The 18,145-nt window shown below is 44.5% G+C and overlaps 1 protein-coding gene across 1 annotated transcript in view; it reads left to right on the forward strand.

The window, feature by feature from the left end:
- The window catches only part of LAMB1 (laminin subunit beta 1), a 44,203-nt gene extending 27,206 nt beyond the window's left edge, over positions 1-16,997 (forward strand). The window contains exons 24-33 of the mRNA XM_055710621.1: positions 5,507-5,876; positions 7,577-7,761; positions 8,998-9,239; positions 11,299-11,502; positions 11,881-12,025; positions 12,796-13,003; positions 13,205-13,346; positions 14,152-14,328; positions 15,609-15,768; positions 16,554-16,997. Coding sequence (XP_055566596.1) covers positions 5,507-5,876; positions 7,577-7,761; positions 8,998-9,239; positions 11,299-11,502; positions 11,881-12,025; positions 12,796-13,003; positions 13,205-13,346; positions 14,152-14,328; positions 15,609-15,768; positions 16,554-16,690 — 1,970 coding nt within the window. The 3' untranslated portion in view covers positions 16,691-16,997. The remainder of the gene's footprint in view (positions 1-5,506; positions 5,877-7,576; positions 7,762-8,997; positions 9,240-11,298; positions 11,503-11,880; positions 12,026-12,795; positions 13,004-13,204; positions 13,347-14,151; positions 14,329-15,608; positions 15,769-16,553) is intronic.
- The last annotated feature ends 1,148 nt before the right edge of the window (positions 16,998-18,145 follow it).

An 18,145-nucleotide genomic window follows, 5' to 3' on the forward strand; every position in this document is an offset into this window, starting at 1 on the left:
GCGGAGGAGTTAAACATTTGATGCTCTCCATCCCTGATCTCAAGCAGGAAAGAAAGTATTTCTGCAAAAATGATCTGTGTTCTGTGTAGGATGATGTATGGCACTTGCTCGTTCCTAGCATCCTGCAATAAGGCATTAAACACTGAGGCCGATCTTCATACAGCCCTTTTAGTACCCATTATATCATCTCGGCTGTACTATCAACTGCTGTGACACGCCTTAGCTAAAATTAAGTGATATGCAAATATGCCACATACTAAATTTACAGTCGTTTAAATGGAAGTGAGTTCTAAATATTCAGAACCAGAGGGAAAGGTAGCAGAGCTGTCAGAGTAAGTGAAAGATGAAGCGGTTCATAGATCCTTGTAAGCATAAAGCAAACCACTCGAGCTAGTCATTTACTTCTATGGGATTTCTCCCCTTAGGTTTCCACAAGATTACATTCAATAAATATTTACGAGTGTTACTTTTATCTTTAAGATCAGGAAAAAAATACAGAAAGAGAAATGCATTGATCAAGGTGGCATAAAATTACCCATGGATAGTCTGTGTGTGCATGTACATATGTGCATGGGCATTTGTGAACAGATGTGGCTACAATCTTTTATACTCGTAAGCTGATAATTAGCAGATCCTGACTGAAGAATTTGGCTAGAAAATGTTCCTGTCAAAAATGTGATTTCATTTCAGTCGGAGTATGCCACAGAAGAACGTCTGATTGAGTTAAACAATTAAAGAAAACAATATACCCAGTTCCAAAATGACATTTCAAAACAGAACCCTATTGTTTAATTTGGTAAATGCTCCTTTGAAAACCCTCAGATCTTTGGCCATTCATTACAAAAGACTTTTCCTCCGCTATATTTTCTATGAGAGGTACTGCAATGTCCTGCTCTTCTTACCTGGGGACAGATTTGAGCCCTGTCCAACACTGATCTTCACAGCAAGCAGCCTTGTCTATATTAACTTGCAGCCCTTTACCTCAGCCTTGGTCCATCCCCCCTCTGCATGAAGGGAGAGTTACCAACCATTGGTCCTGAAGGCCATTTCCAACTCAAACCTGTTAAGGCATCTAAATATCTCACGGTAAACTCAACATCTGTGTATTCCCAATTCCTAGTCATGTAAGCATAGGCAAAGCATTTAAAAGGAGCTTACAGGACATTGCGTCTTTCCCAGTTCCACGTACACTTTAAGTGGAGTATAAAGCCATCGCTAGCCTCTGCGTAATATCTGAAACATGTCTGCATCTCTAGATGTGCCTGTGTGTTTCTTGTTCTTCTTGGAAAAACAGAGTTGGATTAACCAGACATGCTAAAATCAGATGTGGTATAGCTACTCGGGTGTTATATCAGACTTGTGAGTGTGCTGGTTAGAGCCGAAACCTCCAGAGCTGAGCAATACTTTATAGACTGTGTTTCAGTTAGGTTGTTTGAGTATATCAGAAGCAAAACTGCCATAACAGAGAGCATCATTAGCACTGGACTGCATGGGAGTTGACTCGTGGTGGCCGTGGAAGAGTTGGACGTTAATGAAGGAAGTGTTACTGTGGCTAGAAGTGATGCTGGCATAGTCTTCACAAAGATGATGTTGGGTATGATGTGCTGGAACATTCCGCAGAGCACGGTGTTCACTCTGTTTCTAGCGAGTGATAGGAATCGAGGCGTCTCCTGTTTTCACATCCCAATTTGTTGGCGGTGATAATCAAACATCGTGTAAATCCTTTTGTTGGGTGTGCGCCCACCATCATGAATGATGGATGTGTAACTCGGTTATTCTTCCATGAGCTATTTGCCAATCCTGTGCTAGACTTTTCCGGTTTGTGCCAGCTAGGAGGTCCTCCTTTCCTTTCACGTGGATCCTGCCATTGCCACTGTGCTTTTGTCCCTTTAGAATAAAGTTGCTTGTTTGCCGCTTTTAGGATGAAGTCGTGCCCTGAAATCTCACGGAGACTGAAGCCAGTGGGTGCTTGATAGGCAGGCGTCGCATGAGGCAAAGAGCTGAAACCTGTGCACTGAGCTATTTGGCTGGTGGCCCACGGTGTTCCAGCCATTCCCTGCTACCTAGAAGGCTTTGTGTGGTCTTGGCCCGGGCTTGCTTTTCTCCTCCCGAGGACTGGCCACAGCTGAAGTCAGTGGAGGGTTTGATCCCCACCGTGCTGTAAAGGGAAGATGTTCTCTGCAATGGCCTTGGATGTGCTCCATGCTGGGGTGTAAAATAGCTGGGGTGTAAAACAGGGTGCAGGACTCATCCGCTAGAGGTGTTGGAGATGGTGGAGGTCCTGTTCCACATGACTTTGGAAGGCAGTGTCTGTGGGGTTTTGGCTAGCTTAATGTAATTATTAACGCGGTGTTCAGAAATTGGGCCCCAGCTTCTGATAAAAGTACTCAGGACTGACTGTAGCGAGGAACAGAGGTGGTTTCAATCATCTGTCGTCAAAGTGCTTGGCTGAGGTCATCTGGACTTTAAAAAAGAAGATCACTGACATGCGTGTGTCATTTGTGAGATGAAAGGTTTGCTTGCAGGGTGTGAGCTGTAAGAGGAGCAGTGATGCTTTTGTGAGAATTTAACAAATGGTTCAGTTAGTGCCATAGCCAGGAATTGTCCAAGGGCTGTAGCTAGAGAGACCATACCACCAACATGTAGAAATGCCTCTGAAATTTTCAAACTGGAAAGAAACTAAAATTGACTAGAGTCTTATTCCAGTACTGAGGGAGGCTTTTTCTTTTTTTCCTTTAAACTATGTGGGTTTACTTAAAAGTAGAGATAAAGTTATCTTCTGTTTTACCTTTTGGCTTGAAAGCTGGTGTGGTCCTGCACACAGCTAATGACTTGGGAAGATAATGAAGAAAAGAAAAAGCAAGTGTGAAACCAGCACTTTTGCAAGCCGGTTTATATGCGTTGGATTCTCACTACTGAGGTAATGCAGAGCCAGTGTCGCCTGCTTCTGGTCTTGGTAGAGAACTCTAAAATGGAGAAATAACCCACAGTAATGTTTCTAGCTGCCTTGGACGATTTTCTCATGAGTCCCACAAAGCTCAGCTTGGAAGTTTTGTAGAATTCTAGAAATGTGATGATTCTTCCAAATGTTGTGCTGCATTTAGAATAAATTACTACTTTGTTCTTTGTCATCTCCCAAAGGCAGCTGTGGAGTTTGGGTTTTCACTTTGCAAATGAGTTAGTACTTAAATTGTCCTCTTCCCTTTCCCAGCGTTTTCTGCCTCCAGAGATTTTGGAATCCACATTACCATGTAAATGCTACTAAAGTCATGTCATCTGCCTTTCCTGAACATGCAGGTATTCAGGAGTAGAATTACCAACATGGGGTTTTTTTTTCACTTTAAGCTTTTTAAATCCGCAAGTAAATATAGTGATCTGATTTGCCAGCAGCAAGTATTCATGTAACTTGATCAGATCTCAGGATCTTTGAGAAAAACCACAGGCCATTTAGCCTCTTTCTATGCAGAGGAATTTGGACAATTCATCATTATACTGAGGGCCTTATTAGCTGACAGAAGGGTTAACTGACCTTCAAACAGGAACTCAACAGTTTGCCTGCAGGGAACATATTCCATGGCTAGTCGACTACTTAAGCACTTGCGATGTAAAGTAAAAACAATCTCTTGTGTCAGGGTATGATTCCAAGAACAAAGGACCATTTTGCTCAATTGTGCAGGCAGCAGAAGTTATTTTTGTCTCTTGCCTATCATATTCACATTGTACAAGAAAGTCGTTTTGTTGAGGAGCGATTTGTTCTGCCGAGGCTCTTTGTGTAATTTTTGAACCCAAGACCACCACTGTGTTTTGGCATTGAAGCAAACAATGTACGCTCTTGAAACGGCTTTGTGTTTTGCCCTTTTTTTTTTTCAAGGGGGCATGTGCTTGGGGTTTGTGAATTGATTTATGGACCTTTTTGAGCCATTAACTTCCTTCAAGGATGCCTGGTAAATGGATGTGTGAGCAAAGGCTTTTATCAGGTATTGCAGTCCTTTTCCTGTTCAAGGAACATGTGCTTGTCCTGCTTCAGGTGTACTCTGCCACTACGATAGGTAGATGACCTGCATACTCTCAAGCCCTCTCTTTTTTTTCTTTGATGCCATCCCTTTATGAAAAGCTTTGCAGGTTGGTAATTTCCTTTGCTGCTGTTGCCTGCATGACTGAGGAGGAGAGGAGGTCCAGTGGCAGCCCCACTGCATGGAAATGCTTCTCTAGCTAGCGTTACTGTGTACAAAGTGTGTCTGCTTTTAGAAATGACCGTGCGTCAGTAAGTTAATTGAGTAACTTCTCTTCATGGTGGGTTAGTACCAAAGAAGAGCAGCTTTATTCTAAAAGCTTGTTAAAAAGGGGTGTTGCCCAAACCTTATCGCTCCAATTTGGCAGCCACCTGGAGCTCCTGGGTCTTACCTGACTGGCATATAAAGGTAGGTAGGTGATCATGGTTACAGAAATAAAATAAGAATGAAATTCAGTTCGAGGAAGGTGTGAATACTAACTCCTGATTTGGTGCTCAAAGCGTGAATTAATTAAAACAAAACATATGTTTATTATTCGTCCTTATTCCCACTTGATAGTGACAGTGGTTAGGCTCTTGGTCAATAGCACCTGTGTCAGAGATTTCTCTTTTGTCTCTTAGACAGGGCTGCCCATGACCACATTCTTTGTTCTGTTCCACTTTTCACTGCCCGATTTTTTTGTCCCATTTTCTGTATACCCAGAATGGCAGCTCAGTGCCAGGCTCCTTGATGCATGTTGTGAATGTTTTCCCACCATCTGTGGCTGGAGCATGTCCTGAGCCAGGTCCTGTACCTCTGCACAGAAAAGCTCGAGGGCTGTTCCTCCATAAATTTGTCATGTTCTTCTTTGAAGCCACCTGAACTTTTAGTCCCCACAGTGTCTTGTGGTAGGGAGCTCCACCACTTAATGCTGTGTAATCAGCTATCTCCTTTTATTGTGCTGGCTGGCTGTGGGAGGTGCAGGGGAAGGTCGTTGGGTTTTGATCTGCTGGATTCCTCGGTTGACCTCTACTGCTGTGCGGGAGGAGACAGTAAATGGTTGTTCCTGTTTGCTTTTCCCATTTCAGTCATGTTTTGCTCTTAAACTCTCTGTTATGTGCCTGCCTGTTGTTTCTTTTCCTGTCTGGAAAGCCTTGCTCTACTTACTTTTCATTGTAGGAGTGAAACTGGGATCTTTGTCTTCAGCTGGTATCCAACTGACATCCAAACACCGCAAGAAGCATCCGTCCTTACTCTGTTATTGTGCCTGTTTCTGAGATAAGCAAATCCTGGTCTCCCCTAGAGTTATTTCCCTGCCTCTTACTCCCCTTCCATACTCAGCCCCGCTTCCCCTGTACCCAAGCAGACTTACCCATAATTAGCTTTTTATAATGCAGACACAGACCGCGGCTATACTCATTTCACCACTTCATTGTAACCGATTCTTTTTCTCCCTGCCAATCACTGTAATTTCCCTCCCCATAGCCTTCACTCGTGTCTTTTTCTCCTTCCAGCGTGTGACTGCAACCCTCATGGCATCCAGACCCCGCAGTGTGACCGTGCCACCGGGCAGTGCATCTGCAACGAAGGGGTGGAAGGGCCACGCTGCGACAAGTGCTCCCGGGGCTACTCGGGCTTCTTCCCCAGCTGCCTGCCATGCCACCAGTGCTTCGCCCTCTGGGATGTGATCATCAGCGAGCTGTCTAATAGAACCCAGCAGTTCCTGGATAGGGCTAACGCCCTCAAAATCACAGGAGTCACTGGCCCATACCAGCAGACACTCAACACCCTGGAGGAGAAGCTCAGTGAAATCAAAACCATCATCACTCAAAATCCAGCTGCTGAGCCCCTGAACAACATTGGGAATCTCTTCGAGGAAGCAGAGTGAGTACAGTCGCAGTTATGTGGGTAAGTCTAGTGTGGGAGGGAGTGGGAGTGCCAGTGAGCTGGGATTTACTTGAGTGACTGCTGTCCCCACGCTGGGCTGACACCCCAGCTCCATTCGTCCAGCTGGGCAAGGTATGCTGCAGCTCCTGGGGCTGGCGGAGCACCTTGCCATGCTCAGCACCAGCAGTGGGCATCCATCCTGTGAGCAGAAACCAGGCTGGGGAAGGTGGGAGCAGTGCAGCTGCCACGCTCTGGGCAGGGGTTGTCCCGCTCCCACTGGCACCAGGCAGCTAATTACCGCAGAGCCACTCATGCTTGCCTTGCGCTCCCCTGGGGCAAAGGACAAACACTGCTATTATGTGAGCGAATGAAGAGGGGAGAGATTAAATTCCTGGATTTCCCTGTGTAGCTGATGAGTTGGAAACTTGGGCTCCTTTCTGCACTCCGAACGTGTGGGGGGAAGCGTCAGCTTTATAACAAGGATTGCTTCCATTTTTCTCAGGGTATGAGCCTTGTATTTTGTTTTAGGGCTAAGCATACAAAAGGTAGTAGTTTGTGCTTTTGGAGATGGGGCAGTTTAACATCAAGTAGGATTACAGATGCTTTCTAGCCCTGTGTGCAACTGCTCGCACTGGCTTGTGCATTGTAAAGGAGACTGCACAAAGCAGAGGGGCGAGGATTAAAGCACAAATGTCCCAATTAGGGATGTGCTTGTGCCCTGCAGCTCCCTCCCTCCAGCTGGAGAGCTGGGGGCTGCTGCTGCATTTGAGCTCTGTGTGTACTGAGCGTGTCAGACAGGGAAAAAGCAGCTCCTCAGCTGCTCTAAGGTATGTGTATATACGTATCTGTTCTTGCTTTACTCTGGCTGCATAGAAGTAATGGGCTTTGGAGGACTCCTGGAAAACAGCAGGCTGCTGGGCTATTGAGAGCACTGTAAATTGATCATGGAGTTTAAATACTGCCTGATTCTTTCAGAATGAGGAAACACTGGGTTTGGTGGAATCGCCATGGATGGGAATAGCTTCCTATGCCTAGTTCCGCATCAGCATTGACGTGTAACATCATACGCTTGCTTTTCCTTTTAGGGTTATCCCATTAGCTAAAGCCTGCTCTGTGGCTCGCTGAGGCTATGCTGCATGCTGAGGGCAGGAGGTTTTCCATCATAGCCCTAGAGAAACGGCTGGTGAGGAGGGATCTTTACAGACAAGTTAAAAGAATCCATTGTGTTAAAACTAAGGCTCCCCCCCGCCCTGCTTCCTGAAGTTCAGATCTGTCCCATGAGCTCGTAGTAATCAAAACTGCATTTGTAACTGTGTGGGATGGGAAGCAAATTATGTATGGATCATAGTAGTCAACTCTGACCTATGCAGTTGCCGTGATACAAAAGCATTACACCAGTCCTCTGGAATCTGCCTCCAGTTAATCTTACACAAAGCAGCTGTTTTCTGAGCAATTTGGTGCTTTGAGTTTATAAACGTGCTGTAGATTAAAAAGTAGTTTTGTGTGATAAAGGAAACAAAACAGTATTCTAGGTAGGCATGTTGTTACAAATCACTCGCAGCTCCACAGAGGGAGGACAGGTCGTGCCGTGGGAGAAGCTCGGCATGGCTCTAACCACCACTCTTCAGTGAAGTGAAGCACCGAGGCTTACAACCCTTCCTCCTCCCGCTGTTGAGTCCCATGCCTCTGTTTTACAGAAAGCTGACAGCAGACGTTACAGTTAAGATAGCTGACATAGAAGAAAACCTGTCAGCCTTAGCAGTGAAGAGCAATAGCACAGACACTGACCTGAACGCACTGGAGACGGATGCCAAAAGCCTAGACCATGTCGTGAAAGAACTTGCAGAACAGCTAGAGTTCATCAAGATCTCCGATGTTCGGGGTAAGTGTCACAAGGAGGGGGAGAAAGCAGTGGGGTGGCCAAAGATTTAATTAGTGCATGGTTTTAAATGGCAGATTACTCTTCTAACTTGTAATAAAACACAGTTCCTAGGAGGGCGCCTTCTTTCTGTGCATTAACAGAACTGCTGAGGCAGCAGGAATGTTGCTTTGCCCCCTCACTTTCCCTCCCTCTGCGCATTGCAAAGCCAGGTCAAGTTCTTGGGGCACAGAGTTGTCTTAAAGTCTCTTGTTTAGATGAGACACAACAGCAGAAAGTGCAGCGGATTCCAAGATACACCTGGAGATCTCCTTTGCTCTCCCCAGTCTGTTAAACTGTTGTTTCTGGTTGAAAAAACTACCTGGGTCTTTGTGACTAAGAGGACACCATAAGGGCCCAGTTCTTCTGAGCTACCCAAGCTTTGCATGCCCCTTGGCACACTGAAATGTGCCAAGAAACAAAATTTTCTGGAGAAACAGGAATGTCACAGAATTCTTGAGAAATTTTGACGACTGACTTCATTCCAGCTTGAGACAAAAGATTTTATTTTATTTTACATTTCCTGAGAAGTTTAAAGCCTGAGTTTCCAGTAAAAGTGTGATTTCACAGAGCAAGGCACGTAGGATGTAGAACAGAGGAGTCCCCAACTGGTGGCATTCTGCAGAGATCTGCCCTGAGGTGCAGAGTGTGGCCACCCCCGTGGGGTCCCTCACACCCGCTCAAGGCCTCTCCAGGAGATGTCCCAAACTAACAGTTCCGTAAATCAGCATTTCTCATCAAGCAGTTGTTTCTTGGGAAAGCTCTGACCAGTTTCCAAGCAGTGACTCCATAAGCCAGACATCCCAGGGCAAACCCTAAGAACTAATGGGATAAGTGAATCCTTAGATAATGGACTGTTGCCCTGTAAACCTAAAAGGCCAGATCTCCTTTTGGCCTCGGGGCAAGCGGAATTCAGTCGTTAGGGTCAGAGAAAGGCTTAAATTCAAAATTCAGCAAACTTGACCCACTGTCAACCATGCAAAAAAAAAACCACCAACCCAACTTCCCCAACCCCCCCCCCCCCAACAGGGCAAATTCTGTCATCCTTGCAATGGTGCTGAATACAGCTGCAAAGGCTAGCGTTTCATTTAACTTGATACTCGTATCACTAACCTCGATGTGTCATCTGCCAACCTCCGTAACATAAATAACTTTGGGTTACTCAATAGATTTTTGAGCAGCTCCATCTGATTTCTGCAGGAGCCTTGGACAGTATCACTAAGTATTTCCAGATGTCCTTGGAGGCAGAGGAGCGGGTCAATGCCTCCACTGTTCACCCTGATAGCGCCGTGGAGCTGTCGGCACGGACCCGGCGGGAAGTGGAAGACTTAATCAATGAGAAGGAGGCCCAGTTCAAGGCTAAGCAGGAGGAGCAGTCACGCCTCCTGGATGAACTTGCAGGCAAGCTGCAGAGCCTGGATCTCTCCGAAGCAGCTGAGAAGGTACGCGGCTGAGAATCGCTGGTGGTATAAAACCTGTAGCAAAAATGAAGTTGGGTTTGTGACAAAGCACTGGGTGGGGAGGAACTGTTGAGGGCTCAACAGTGTGAGGAGATATGCAGTTTGTTCGTGAAAAACCCATGTTTCTTGGGTGACAGGGGGTATTCATCAGTGAGCTCCGAGACCTGTTGGCTTTCAAGCACCAGCCCTGCATGTTGGTCTCCCTCCTACCCCTCCCAGCCCCAACAGAGCACTCATTTTTAAACGGCCCCTGCTCTAACACAACACCCTTTGCTGTGGGCAGAGCTCCCACATGCAGGGAAGTGTAGCGAGTCTGCTGGACGGAGCGCCATCCTGTTAAGGCTGTCCTCAGTTCACGTGCTTGCTCTGTCCAGGTGCCTCTCTTCCTTTTTGCAGCTCTGTAGGGCACATGCTACGCCTGGGCAGCGCCCAGCCAGGCAGCGCTTCTGCCCGCACCAGCGGGCCGCCCTCCTTGGCATCACGCTGCTGTCCTCGTGCTTGAGACAAAGCCGAACTTACATGGAGCTGGAGTCAAAAGGGCATTTTCTCTGTTGAAGCTGCCTGTTCATCTGTAAATATGATCAAGGGTGGCTTTTTCTTGGGAGAGGCTGGGTGTTCCCTTAGTTTCACTTTGAAGTCGGCCAGCTGCATTCAGAACAAGCCCGCATGAAGGCAGCATGAAGGCTGCTGCAGGGGACTGCTCATTAACTCTCCTGGGCAGGCCAGGCCTGTGTCAGAGGATTGTCCCCTGTCCTTTACAACTGACTGTCATCCCTCCCTACTCCCCCAGCCCTCCTTTTTTCTCTGGAGGGAAGAGAGACACATCTTTTTGTTTAGCTTCCCTTCCCCAACATTCCTGCCTAACTGTTCTTGAGGACTGAAAATCTTGGCTAGATGTTTATCAAGGCCATAAACACCCAGTTGCTTGGAGGTGGAATCATGGGACACCAAAAAAAAAACAACCACCAACCCAATGTTTCTGCTTTCCAGCTGCTGCTGGGTTGCATGCCAAACAGGTAAGAGGGACTCATTTACACTTCACAGGAGGCAGCTGCAGCTAACTTGGCACAGCCCCTAGGTTTTCCCGGCTGCAAAGTATGTCAGTGAGTGACTATCATTTGGCAAAAGGGTAGGGGGAGGAAGGGAAAAGAATCTCACAAGAATGGGGAATTTCCCAGTTTTCCTTCTGGCTAAAACAACTGTGTGGTTTCATTGCCAAACAGTTGCCCAAGTAGTGGACAATTCTCAACACAATGTTGCTGATTGCAATAGTTTTGCTTTTTTTTTTTTCTTCTAAAAATGTCAACCTTGAAACAAGTTCAGGGTTGTTTCTGTGGAAACACATATGTGTTCCCACATGTGTTTTCTATGAAACACATCCTTGATAACAATTCAAAAACTGGAAAGTGTTCTGAAAAGATGGAATCAGAGCAAACATTTGGTGGAAGGGAACGGGACAGCTTTTTAAAGGAGATAAAAAAAAATTTCCTGTTCAACTTGGAGCATTTCAGCTTCTATTTCATTTCCAGGGCATTAGAGTAAAGGAAAAGACACTACTCTGCACCAAACACTTTCTTCTTTATAAAATAGCTTCTAGGGATGGCCAGTTTTGTCTCCAACAGTAGAGAAGACTGACTGCAAACAAAAGGCATACAGACGGTAGCAGCTTCCAGCTTGAAACTAAAGCTTAAAGGCAGTTCCCAGTGAAAGAAGAAAGTCGATGAAGGCACAGCAAGGCTTCCCTCGACTTCTAGCTCCTTCAGCAGCAGGGAGCTGCCTATTTGTAACCAAGTTAAACACAGGAAGGTGCAGGGGACAGAGAAGAAAGACTGAAGTCATGCTGGTACAGACCTGCTGCAGAACCCACCTCCGGCTTGCAGCTCTACTTCAGCTTCCTTCCCTTGGGGTACTTGGGATGCTACTGCGAGGGGCAGAAACATCGCGTTTCTGTTGTGGTCGAGCAGCGTCCTACTCCACCCCCCTCGCAGCTCAGCAATGGAAATAAAGCTGTGACCGTTTCCTTTGTCTGATGTCTCTGCAGACATGTGGCACTCCCACGGGAGCCTCTTGTGCCGAGTCAGAGTGTGGTGGTTTGAACTGTCGAACAGACGAAGGGAAGAAGAAGTGTGGAGGACCTGGCTGCGATGGGCTGGTGACCGTAGCTCACAATGCCTGGCAGAAAGCCATGGATTTTGACAGAGACATCCTCAGCGCCTTAGCAGAAGTTGAGCAGCTCTCCAGAATGGTAATATGCCAAATCAATTGCTAGATACTGAAAAAATCTTTGAGTTGTAACACAAGTTTAGACGCTAATTGACAAAGTATGTGCCTGGCTTACTTCAAAATACTTCTTTTCAATTGCGTAACTTCATCATGCTTGTAAAGATCCTCAGAAAGGGAGCTTGATAAAGTGAACCTTCATGGATAACTAAACATTAACCCGAATTGTTTGAACTAGCATTGGTGGTGTGGATCACAGCCAGCTTTTAGAAGTGTTCTGTGAGTTTTACGAGGAAAAGCATTTCTCATTACCATTCTGACTCCCACCGATAGTTTCTTTTTTAAAACAGGCCTTGAAGCATAGGCGAATATGCAGTCAAGCCCTCCATTTTCCTCTCTTTAGGTTTCTGAGGCGAAACAGAGAGCTGATGAAGCAAAACACAATGCACAAGCAGTTTTGCTCAAAACCAATGCTACAAAAGAACAAGTGGACAGAAGCAACGAAGATCTGAGAAATCTTATTAAACAGATTAGAGACTTCCTAATGCGTAAAAACCTTATATTTAAATATTTTAACTCTGGGTTTGTGAAAAACTATCTGTATCTCTGAATCATCGTCTAAAGGGTAAATGCAATAGCTGTGTTGTCCATCCCCCCTGCCCTTTTCAGCCAGACTTAGTGCGTATGATGAAATCTGGAAACAAGAGAAAATGAAGACAATAGGAAAGTGAGAGCAAACTGTGCCATGTTCTTGTGTTCATTTCGGCTGAGGCTGTTGTACTGCTGTAGTTGCCAAGCATGTTCGTAAGTTCTGGCTGGAAAGACAAAGTACTGTGAAAGTGGAGGAAAGTCAGAAAGTGGGTTTATCTCTTAGTAAGAAAGCAGGCACAGGTTAAACGAGGGCCTAGTTCACTAGCAAGCGGCAGCACGGCAAACCCATTCCTTCCCTGTTTGCACAAGACTGAGTATACTGTTAGCACAAACACATTTATGTGCAGCTGTTGGCTTAGTTTCCTGCAGGCTCGCATCCCCATCCCCCACCCCCCCTCCCCAGCATGGTGTAGCTAATCACCAAGATCTTCATATGGCTTCCAAGAGAGCTGTGCCAGCAGGGCCTACGTGCCTGCTGGGCCTCTCTTGACAGGCGAGTTTCACCCTAAGGATGCAGTTTTAACACTTAGATTTTCTGTAAGTCTGGGGGAGGGAGTTTTCCCATTATTTTCTTTCTTAAAGGAGAAGCTGGACAAGAATTTGAGTACTGAGACTTGACAGAGGGAGGCTTTTACTCACATCTTTGTCATTTGTGTCCATCTACTAGAAGACAGTGCTGACCTGGACAGCATCGAGGCAGTGGCTAATGAAGTGCTGAACATGGAGATGCCAAGCACTCCCCAGCAGCTGCAAGCCCTGACAGAAGATATTCGTGCACGTGTAGAAAGCCTTTCTGATGTTGAGGTCATTCTGCAGCAGAGCGCTGGAGATATTGCCAGAGCAGAAATGCTGCTGGAGGAAGCTAAAAAAGCAAGGTATGCAACCCTACTCACCAAGAGCCTGAACAACACTTTCATTTCGTTGTATCAGAACATGCAGAGTTTTACTTTCCCTGATGTAGATTCTCATTCCTTCACTCGGGGGCAAAAATGGCCCTTTGCAGTGTATGACTAGTTCTTTTTCCAATTCCAAAGTAAAAACGTTTTAAATAGCATTAACATAGTTTTGGTCCACAGCAAAGGTGCAGCAGATATTAAAGTCACTGCAGACATGGTGAAAGCAGCACTGGAAGAAGCTGAAAAAGCTCAAAATGCAGCTGAAAAAGCCATCAAACAAGCTGATGAAGATATTAAAGGAACTCAAGACCTGCTGACCTCAGTGAGTTCTTCCTAACTCTTTCTTAAGATACAGCAACAGCACCAGTCTGATAACTTAGGTACTGACGTAAGCCTGTCTAGGGAAGGCTCTTGGGTACTGCAAATCAAAGACTGCACTTAATATGAATCTAAACCATTCCTGCCTTCACATCAACTTTTGAGTTAATGTGACAGATGCTGGGGGACCATTTGCTCTTAAAAAAACCCAAGCTTTTCTCACCCCATATCCTGTACCACTGAAGTTAAATGAGCAGGGCTGTGGCTCTCTAGTACAGTAGGTGTGCCAGGATCCCTGGAAAGTCATACATGTCAACCACAGTGGTAGCACATTAGTGTAGCCATGCTATCAGTGTCCTCTACCGCTGCAGCGTGAGACTAAAACAAGGAAATGCTGAATGAAAGTGCTAATTGCTGTAGTCTTGTCAGATAATCTATTTTCAGACTCTATCTCAAAGCCCTTGTGGGACCATAGTGCTGTCTATACCCATGAGGCTTGGGCAGCTTAGAGATAAGCAGCTTCACAAGTCCATTATTACACGATGGAGTCACGTGCCTGAAGTTTTGCCTGTGGATTAGGCAACTCTTGCATGTGTAATACAGTCAAGTACTTTTTAACAGTGTTCCTTAATGCTTTTGCAGCTCTATATGGACCCTGACAGCAACTGGCCAGTTGTAGCAAAACTAAATCACTGTTTTTTACATGAGACCTGCTGCTGTAATTAGTTGATCAGGGCTTATTCTGAAAGTTTAGTATTATTACATTCTGTGTCTTTTGAAAGTGTAATTCTCCTACTTCTTTCTGTTAGATTGAATCTGAAAATGCAGCATCTGAAGAAACACTGAAGAATGCTAGCTCACGTTTGGTTGAGTTAGGGATGAGTGTTGAAGACCTTACGAAAAAGGCTGCTACAAATTCAAAGAATGTGGACAATATAGAAGAAAAAATTATTACTGCAAAACAAAATGCTGAAGAAGTTAAAAAGGTGAGAAGCTCAGGAAAATGGTTAAGAGAAAGCCAACAAAACTCTCACCCTGGGTTTGCCTAAAGGAACATTGGTGATATTTGTCATCCATTTAATTTATTGGTCAAGTACTGAGAACAATAACAAAAAAAGCATTTAATGCATTTACCAAAGACAGCTGCTTTTCACTTACTTTGCTACCAGGTACAGAGAGGAAGAAGTATTGGCAAGTTTTCAGGTTCTAAAATAAGCTGCAGGAAACCAGTCATGCTGTCACACTGTCAGCCTTTCATAGTAAAGCTAAGGGACAGAAATGAATCTGTCTGTCACAGGAGTACTGGTAATTGTTTTTCCCCATTGTCATTTACGGTTCCATGACAATGACGGGTTCAAGACAAACAACCTGGAATTTGGCATATATAGAATCAAGTGACAAAAACTCTTAGCTCAACATAAAACCAAAGTAATTTCTAAATATCAGAGACCCCAAACTTGCTCTGTGACCATATGTTGTTGCTCCCACTGTCTGCTACACACCTTAGTAATAGCAAAAGAATGCTCATTAACTAAACAATTGACAGATCTACCAAAGGAAGTTTCATTGCTCCTGTCTCTTGTCTATAGTTAACCCACCAGTCTCCAGAGAGGCATCCTCTGCCGGGAGAGATGTATTAACCATCAAATCAATTAGTTCTGAACACTTAAGTAGTATTGCAGGTGGCTGTCAAGTAAACACAAGAGACTTGCAGGACTGCCGCAGCTTGTTAACTTACTTATTGGTTGAATTCATTTGGGTCATATGACTTCATCATAACCTCACAGGGAAAAGCACAGCTGAGAAACCACCCCTCGTGACTTCTCCAGCACCTTCACCTACACAGACTAGGCAGCTGTTCTCATTACTGAAAGGGTAACGAGGGTATTCCTCCCCAGCTGCAAGCACTCAGCCAGAAGCACTGCCAGTTCCTTACCACGTGCAGCTTTCCAGCTGTACTAGGAGCTATGGCGTGGTAGTTACAGAATTGGGTGACTGAATCCCATAAATCCTTGCCAAGTGTCAGCATTAAAGCCATGAAACAGCCACAGATCTGACAAAGGGGAACTGATGTGTCTTCACCCTAACTCTTAAAGTCTTTTAATATTAAAAGTAGGAAATACCCTAACACTGTTTCTGCTTTTTGTTAACTGAGCTAAGGTAGACTCTCTTTACACCCGGATTACTAAGGGCAGAGGGAGGAAATGCAAACCCCGGTATTGTCTTTTGAGTGAGCTCCATCTTGTGCTTGGGTCTGGAAAAACAGGTCCTCAATACCGAGCTGAGTGACAAGTACAAAACCGTGGAAGACCTCATTGCAAAGAAGACAGAAGAGTCGGCTGATGCTAGGAGGAGAGCTGGCACGTTGCAGGATGAAGCTAAAGCCCTGTTGACTCAAGCAAACAACAAACTCCAGCTGCTCAAAGGTAATTCTTCGTTACTGAGGTCTGACGGGCTTTCCTTATTCTTACTGGTCTTTCCAATCAAAGATTTCTATAAAAAAGCCTGAAACTTACAAGTGAGATGCAGACTTCTGGTATGGCACCTATCACCGCTCCAGGGAAAGAACATAACTATTAGGCTTAGGAACAGGGAAAGAACATAACTATTATGCTGAGGAGGAGGACTCACTCTTTCAAGCAAGACCACCATCTTCAAACAATACTCCACCCCCCGGAAAGCTATTAAAACAAAAGGTAATTAGGATATGTCAGTTCCAGTTTACAGTAATTTAACCTTCACTATTGACAAAGTTGATTGAAACAGGAGGGGGCAATCTGCCCACAGCTACCAGGAAGGGAGCTAGGTTTTCCTTCTGGTTTTGCCAGGCCAGGAACTCATTCTTCCCCTTAGCTGCTCCCGCACAGTTACAGTGACTCACTGAATAGTCTTAACCGTAACAAGCCAAAACATTTCACTGTTCTGTAAAAGCCACCATAAAGCAGAGAATGACAGTTATTTTCAACGTGAATCAAAGTATACTTCTGGATTTGCATTCATGGAAAATTACTTCCTTGTTGCTTTACGTCCCAGTGTTAAGGAATCAAAAAGGTGCCATTCCAGCCTTTGCTTTTTTTTTTTCCTAATCAGATTGTCTTCTGCTAAATAAATTTTAATAGTAGTTTATCCATGATTATTATAATGGATTATTTACATTTAACTGCATTAAAACACCCCTAATAAATTGATTTTCCCCTTCCTTTGCCAACAGACTTGGAAAATACATATGAAAACAATCAAAAAGTTCTGGAAGACAAAGCTAAGCAGTTGGTAGAGCTGGAAGAGACAGTTCGCTCCCTCCTGCAGACAATCAGCCAGAAGGTTGCTGTTTATAGCACTTGCTTATAAATGGGAGCAGGAAATGCCTGTGTTCAGGATGGATTTTACAAGTATTATACTAGTTCTTTTTTGCATTACGCTAAGACCTGATAAAATGAACAGGTTTTATATTGACTTTAAAGTCACAGAACCAAAGACAAGTAACTTTTTGATGTTGGAAATAAACAGTACTTTTGTATCACTGTATGTACCTAGTATGACTCATGAAGTTCCTTCCTATTTTCAGCAGCTGAAATAGCACATCAATTAATCCTTTAGCAAGTCTTGTTTTTAAACTGGTTAGAGATCTAATAAAGTCTTGGCTCCAAGTACATTACCTCTAAATAAGGGCTCCCATTACTGTGAACTAAAGCGTTGTCACTCCAAACAAAATTACAAGTGAATGAAGTAACATCCTTGTGTGGTTAGCTAGCATTCACACCACAGTACTCAAAAAAAAGGATTATTTACCCTCTGCATGATGGCCATTTAGGCTTGACACTAGTTTCATGTCACCGATTATGAAACACTTGATATGTGAAGTGGAAACAGAGGTCAGCACTGAAGGAGCAGATGTGGTTTACATTTCAAGCACTAAATTTATGTGATAAACCAAGCTTGGAGGATCAAGGCTTTCTGGAAAAGGAACTGTAAAAATTGACAGGGCATCTGATGTGAATCAGTTAAGGAGCCATACACAGGCAGCTTTCTAAGAACAGCTTGGACTTCACAAAACACAAATAAGATTCTTTTCAAAGTGCAAGAGTAGCATCCAGTTCACCATACTAAAGCTCAATGTTACTGGTAGAACAGTGCACCTTCAGACAATTGTACAGTACTACACAAATCGATTTACAACATTCATCAGCTAAGTGACACAAATTAGCATCCAAAACTGCAACATGCACTGCTAACCCTGACCCGAGGAATGTATCTGCATATATACTTCGATCAGCAGTTAACCTAACTTTCACTAACGTGATTGAAAGTCAGTCAGGACAACTATGGCAGAATACATCACCACCTAAGCAAACTGACAAGCACCCTGTTTAAATAATTAACTAAGCTCCATAGGTTAGAAATGCTACAGGAAAAAAATCCATCACAGGAACCATTACCATACCACCATCATACAGTGTTTCACTGCCAGGATAGCAGCTGTTAAAAACAGTTTGCAAACTTCAGAACATTCAGACTTAACTGCCATCAGCTCATGGACAGGGGCTCAGTAGCTCATCCTACTTCTAACTAGAACAAGAATGACAGTGAGAGAAGCAACAATACAGTAATAATTTTGAGGCCTTGGGATTTTATTTTCAAGTGTCAGGGAAACTATAATCTCCAGTATAATTTTAGTGGTATTCTTGATTAAAGTTTGCATGCCTTTCCGAACTTTATTTAGCAAATTTGTAACCGGTGAACTTCAAGGCTGAACTGCATTAAGCCTGCCATAAGTACTGAGGGAGGTGGACAGTGTGGATACAA

The sequence above is a fragment of the Falco cherrug genome, chromosome 5, assembly GCF_023634085.1.
Source record: "Falco cherrug isolate bFalChe1 chromosome 5, bFalChe1.pri, whole genome shotgun sequence".
NCBI classification, from domain to species: domain Eukaryota; kingdom Metazoa; phylum Chordata; class Aves; order Falconiformes; family Falconidae; genus Falco; species Falco cherrug.